This window comes from Asparagus officinalis, chromosome 4, assembly GCF_001876935.1.
Source record: "Asparagus officinalis chromosome 4, Aspof.V1, whole genome shotgun sequence".
In the NCBI taxonomy this organism is placed as follows: domain Eukaryota; kingdom Viridiplantae; phylum Streptophyta; class Magnoliopsida; order Asparagales; family Asparagaceae; genus Asparagus; species Asparagus officinalis.
In genome coordinates this window covers 12666226-12672573 of record NC_033797.1, presented here as the reverse complement: position 1 = coordinate 12672573, position 6348 = coordinate 12666226, and the positions used below count along the sequence as shown (strand labels likewise).

General features: G+C 34.6%; 1 protein-coding gene across 3 annotated transcripts in view; it reads left to right on the top strand.

The window, feature by feature from the left end:
• Positions 1-3211, top strand: part of LOC109836654 (MLO protein homolog 1-like) — a 7102-nt gene extending 3891 nt beyond the window's left edge. For 2 of the 3 annotated variants that reach the window (XM_020404625.1, XM_020404627.1), the window contains 7 exons: positions 931-1005; positions 1120-1336; positions 1418-1458; positions 1550-1723; positions 2172-2207; positions 2289-2417; positions 2527-3211. In XM_020404625.1, the coding sequence (XP_020260214.1) occupies positions 931-1005; positions 1120-1336; positions 1418-1458; positions 1550-1723; positions 2172-2207; positions 2289-2417; positions 2527-2904 (1050 nt within the window). In that variant the 3' untranslated portion in view covers positions 2905-3211. The remainder of the gene's footprint in view (positions 1-930; positions 1006-1119; positions 1337-1417; positions 1459-1549; positions 1724-2171; positions 2208-2288; positions 2418-2526) is intronic. The other variant, XM_020404626.1, reaches the window with a different exon arrangement.

The following is a 6348-nucleotide window of genomic DNA, read 5'->3' as shown; positions in this document are numbered from 1 at the left end:
AACTGGGGAAACGAAATATACCTGAAAATAGTAAAAACCAAACCAGCTCGGATCCAAAATGACACCCAAATACTTAGATCATTCATTTTTGCAAGGGAAAACCAGCTCAAGATCCACCACAATTTGATCTCCACTCCATTTCCCCTAAATCTACAATAGAAAAAGCAAAACTTCGATAAAAGAATCCAACATGAAGCAATAAGTATCCTTGCTGCAAATATCAATAAATTAACTCATCTTGCAATTAAAAGAAGCAAAACTATTACAAAGAGATAACTGTAAATAGAACAAGATAAGATTATTCAGTGTGCTTCTTATTTAATCTGGAACAATTACAGATTCCAAAAAGTCAGATGATGCTCCAAATTAAAAGCCGATGTACATAAAACCAATTCAAATCTAAAATGTTTCTTGATTCCCTTACATCCCACAAAACCACCAAGATGATAAATAGCAATACCACCTTTTACCAACCAAACATTGGTAAAAAAATCCCGAAAGAGAGAAACCTGGATATCAAACAAATGTGATTGGGAGAACCTGAAGGAGCAGACGACGCATCATTAGTAAATTTTTAAGAAAAAAATCATTTCATAAAAGATCAGTCATGTACAATAAAACCAAAACCAGACATTTTATCTTAAAGGACAGTTCCAAGTATTAAGAGAAAACACATAACTTACCCAGCTATTGGCAACAAATTTCCTAGGATTAAAGCAAATATTGCTTATCAATATGCTCCTCAATGGGATGCATTTCGAAGATATGAAATAGAGATAAAAGAATTTTTTACCTTTAAAGGTTAACTGATAAACAACTATTGCAAGCAAGGGAATCCAAATAGCAAAAAATCACGTGCATAATTTTTAGCAATGAAATAAGAAAGACATAACCTGAAAAGTATTTTACCATCTTTCTTATGTATACAAGGTAGCATTTTTCAGACAATTCTTTGCTTCAGTGACAAAGGTGGACTACTTGACAATGCGCCATGGCTTTATTAATGTAAGATGAAATTGCATTGAAGTTTTATCTACTTCCATCAGTAGAATCACTAGGGAATGTTCTTTTTACATTTGGTGAGAGATGTTCTTATTTCTATAAAATAACAATTTTCAGGCTCATTTATCTCCAAACAGCAAATTTGATTTTCATAAATATATAAAGAGGTCTCTAGAAGATGACTTCAAGGTCGTTGTTGGCATCAGGTCGTATATCTCTCACTTTAATGATACTATACAGATTTCTATTACCATATTTCTGATTTTACTAATTACTTTCAACAGCTTCCCATTATGGCTTATGGCAATCATCATAATGTTACTTGATGTATATAGTAAGTGATCACTATTCTTATGCATACATTTCTAAAGCATGAATAGAAGATAATTGTTAATTCTTCTTACTTCAAATGTAGAATGGTACACGCTCGTATGGATATCTTTTGTGCCGCTTATAGTAAGCTAGTACTCCATAGCTCATTCATTTTACTTTGACTATTAGTATGCTCACATGTAATGCCAATAATATAATTGAAGCAACCGTGTAGGTTCTGCTGCTGGTTGGTATGAAACTAGAAATTATCATCATGGAGATGGCTCATCAAATTCAAAATAAAACAACTGTGGTCAAGGGAGCCCCAATCGTTGAACCAAGTAACTCGTATTTTTGGTTCAATAAGCCCAGGTGGATTCTTTTCCTCATACAAGTGACCTTATTTCAGGTAATTAATGCATGCAAAAGGGAAAATTTCTCTTAAGGCTATTTCCACTTCAAAACACTAGTATACTTCAGGCTTTTACATTTTTCTCCCTGGCAATTTACTTCATTCATACTTTGGTAAATTGGTCTTACATTTAGCAGTCAGTGTTACAAACAACATAAAATGCCACTCTATAAAAGAATTTTATTACTGTTAAAGATAAATTCAGAAACAAACTCTTTCGAAAAGGCATCTTAGAAATTCTATAGTGACTAGCTAAATGTAAAATTATTATTGAGTCATGTAGAGCGTAAATACACACTAGCAATATGACAAAGGCATAAAGAATTATCCTCATTCCCAGTATATTGTTCCTTACGACCTCAATAATAAACATCTCTTTAGATTACTTCGAGAAGTTTGATTTAATACTCATCATTGACTAATTTGTTTGTTTATAACTATACAGAATGCATTCCAGGTGGCACACTTTTTGTGGATATGGGTATGTTAAATTAAGGAGACTCTTTTGGCAACATCTTATTCATGATTTACATACTTATTTTGTACTCTTGTCTTCTTGCAGTATTCATTTAGCTTGAGATCTTGTTTTCATGATAACCTTCCACTTAGTATTGTGAAGGTTGCAATGGGCATTGGTCTTCAAATAATGTGTAGCTATATCACATTCCCACTTTATGCTTTGGTGACACAAGTGAGTTGTTTGATATTTGTGAATTGATCATGATTTCAATGGTCACAATATTCACATATCTTTCTAGTTTAAAATATGTGCGACCTTAAAAGGATCTGTATGTCTGCAGATGGGTTCACACATGAAGAAGACAATTTTCGAAGAACAAACTGCAAAAGCTCTACTCAAGTGGCGAGAAGCAGCAAGAGAAAGGAAAAAGCATAAAGGAGGCAGGTCAGATGTTCCGTCAGGATACACGAGCGGTGAAAATACACCTAGCAGAGAGTCATCGCCAGTACATTTACTTCACAAGTACATGTACAAGTCAAGTGCAGCAGATGTAGAAAGCATATCAAATTCACCAAGATTTTACCACTCAGACAATGATGCCTCTGAGATGGAGGCTCCAACATTTAAATGGCGTGGTGAATATGAACCTAGGAGATCGGATCCTAAACCTGAAGATGCAAATATTGTAATCCGGGATTTCACTTTTGGTTCACCTTAACAATGAACTGTTGAGCAATTTTCCAGATGGGCTGTACTAATGAAAGCAATGAGATATCTTATGTGAATATGTAACATGGAAGAATACTACCCCTATAAATTCTTTATAGATTACAGGAAGATAAGTATTTGTGTCCATAAATCTGAATTAAAATCGGACATTCATATTTCTATTAAGGAAAAGCTGCTGACTCCTATTTTTCTATGACTTCTTGAAAATTAACCTCCTGAATAGTAAGAGATCATAATGTCATAATGAAACAGTTTTTACCATATATACTTACATAATTAACAGGGAAAGGAACTTGAGAGTGCAGGTTCATCGGTGTGTGACTGGAGATTCACAAATTCGAAATTGATTGTCAGCGTTTTTAAAGGAATTTATGCCTGATAGGGAGCCTGCCGTAATCCTCAATATAGAAGGATGTAGCTACTACTAAAATTGTTTGTGTTGAATTCTTTCCATTTAAGGTCTTTAAAATGGAATGTCTACTCCTTAAAAGTCAACACCATTTAAAGTGTATTAAGATTATTATTTTGTCTTTTTGCTCATGCATTTGCTAGCACAAAATGAAGGACATAAAATAACTAGTTGTTTAGATCTTTAGTTTCTGTTGTGCAATTAATATCCAACCTTGCACCACAATCTTAAATTTTTAGGTGTCAAACACTTTGAACCATGGTTAGCAAATAACAAAACTTGCAATTTATACCTTGTCTTGCAGTTACTTGATGCATGCATTATTAAAAAAAAAGACTTCAAAGCTTCTAAATTTTGATCCTTGGATACTACAAATTACACAGGACAAGTACGATGTAGTGATCTTTAATATAGGTATTCTCTCATCGAATTTGAATAAAGGACTTCTTTTGAAACCTTCCACATCCTTCCACAAGTAGCAAAGTCTCATATTCTCATCATGTACGCGTAAGCGCACATGACTTTTGCTATCTAAAAAGACGTACATTGATTAATGCAGAAAACATACAAAAGGTATATATGTGCACGGTCAACTACTGCCACTATGGAAAGCAAGAAACCATCTGTTTTGCTCCAATCATAATCAACCTTTTATGTTTGGTTTCTTCTTCCCTTTCAATTTATGCAGCACGAATACTTTTATTATGAATTCATACCCATGAAATTATGGTGCGAGCATCACAGATAGAGGACTCATGATACTTTTGACTTCCAATATCATAGTCCTTGAATCACCTAAAGTTTTGAAACAAAGTCCTCCAAATCAGCTGATTTACTATAAATTCCCATTATTAATTGCTTGAAAGTAATTGATTTACTACCAATATCAAAGAATAGATGTACACAAAACAAAACGCGCTCTTTGCTAAAAAAAACCAAGGACTAATGATTGAACGCATGGTCAAAACCTCCAATTATCTACTGCAAAATTTAACTTTCAAGGGGTCTATAGTGCAAAAATCATGGGTATTTACTTCAGCAAGACCATCCGATAATTTTATCTAAACATTCTGCGAATGTAAAGATATTGGAAAAGAAAATACCACCAAAATAAAGAAGGAAAATAGAAAACCTTGATGATCGTCTGTCTCATTGGAGGGGATGAGCTTGAGAGGAATGGACAGTGCCACAGAGGCAATTGGATCCCTTATTCGTCTTCTTCTCAACTTGAGAGGATACATTTTTGATATCTAGGGTTTTCTATGTTTGGGGAGGAGTTAGTAGGGTTATTAGATATTAGTCCCTGAAAAGTCAAATTTTAAATAATTACATATTAGTCCCTAACATATTTCAAATTGATTGTTAGTCCCTCAAATCCTTAAGGGATCTTGCAATTCGGTCCCTCAATGACCGAAATACATGTTATATTTTACTTCCAAACACCCATCTTGTAGAAAAAAGAGTTATTTGCTCTTTGATACCCTATCTTTTTTAACTTCAATATCCAACAAATCATTTTGACACTTTAATAGCCCAAAGTTTACACCTCTTTTAAATTTGATAGCTTTTTTTTTTCCTGGCACTGTGTTAAGAAAAAATTTACACCTTTCCAACTTTGATATCTCAATACCGTTTTTCACGTTTGGATACCCCAAACTTGTGGTATCAAAGTTTTTAAAAAATGTGAAAGCCCTGTATTTATATTATAAATTTTTAAGGCCAAAAGGACATTTATCATTTGTTCATGTTATTATTTTAAACAGTTTAATGATTTAAGGGATATGTATGAGAGGGTTGTTGGATAGCATGTTCCTAATATGTTTCCTAATTTTTTTTGATAACAGGTTACTGGGATTCCTAATCTGTTTTGGTAACAGGATTCCTAATATGTTTTGGTAACAGGATTCCAAATCTGTTTTGGTAACAGGTTATTAGAATTCCTAATTTGTTTTGATTTTTGTTTTAGAATTCCTAGTAAGTTTTTGGTTTTAGGATTTCTATATATATGGAATGATTGGAAGAGGGAATTGAGCAGCGAAGGGGATATTTGGAGCATAAAAAAGAGGTATTTTCTGGAGCTATTGGTTAGGGTTTTGTTTGGAGAGAATTAGAGTTTTGTTGGTGAGATTAATCGATGAGTTTGTGTGATTTTATAATCTCGGTTTGTACTCTTCTTCTCTATTAGTGAAAACATTATCCCCTTCTTGCCCCGTGAACGTAGGCAACTTGTCGAACTACGTTAAAATTGGTTGTTTGAGTTTGTATCGTTATTTTGCATTGTTTGACCTTCTCTCGACGTTTGTTTGATTTGGTCTCTCGAAGCACATTGGTTTAGTTTTGGCTTTCGCCGCGCACAAGTGATATCAGAGCACAAGTGGTATCAGAGCTTGAGCTACGCTTGGGCTAATTGGATGAGTAGATCGTTTTGAAAGTTCGTCTAGGGCTTCAGTTGGTGATAAAGATGGGATTTTTTCTATTTGTGGATCTCGTTTCCGTCGTGCGGGATGAGATCTTTCGGAGCCTCTTATTAGGGTTTCAATTGGAGATAAAAATCTCTCATTTATCAGTTTAGATCTATTTTTCGTTTGTTCCGCATTGGTTTGTTAGTGCTTTGAGATAGATGGCCGAGAAAGAAGGAGTTGAGACTGGGATATTGGATTATTAAGGAGTGCTTTGACCTGCAGATTGAAGTCTTTTGAACACATTGGTATGAACGAGAAGACCGAGATGGAGTTTGGCACTTCTATCCATCGAGCGATGGGTCTTTTAGGTGGTGTTCATTGCATTTGGGGGCCTTCCAAGAATGCATCATTGGGAGGTAATCGATATTTGGTTTTCGCAATTAGGGACTGTTTTAGGCATTGGTGGGGTGTAACCAAGTCCCATTGGTGTGAAGTCCTAGAAATCAACAACAGATTGAGGAAATGTATTGGCAGAAAGGTGACCGTTGTTCTGATTTTGGTAAGGATCCTTTCTTGCGTTTGTACGGAGCTCATGGCGGTTTGAGACACTTCATTGGAGAGA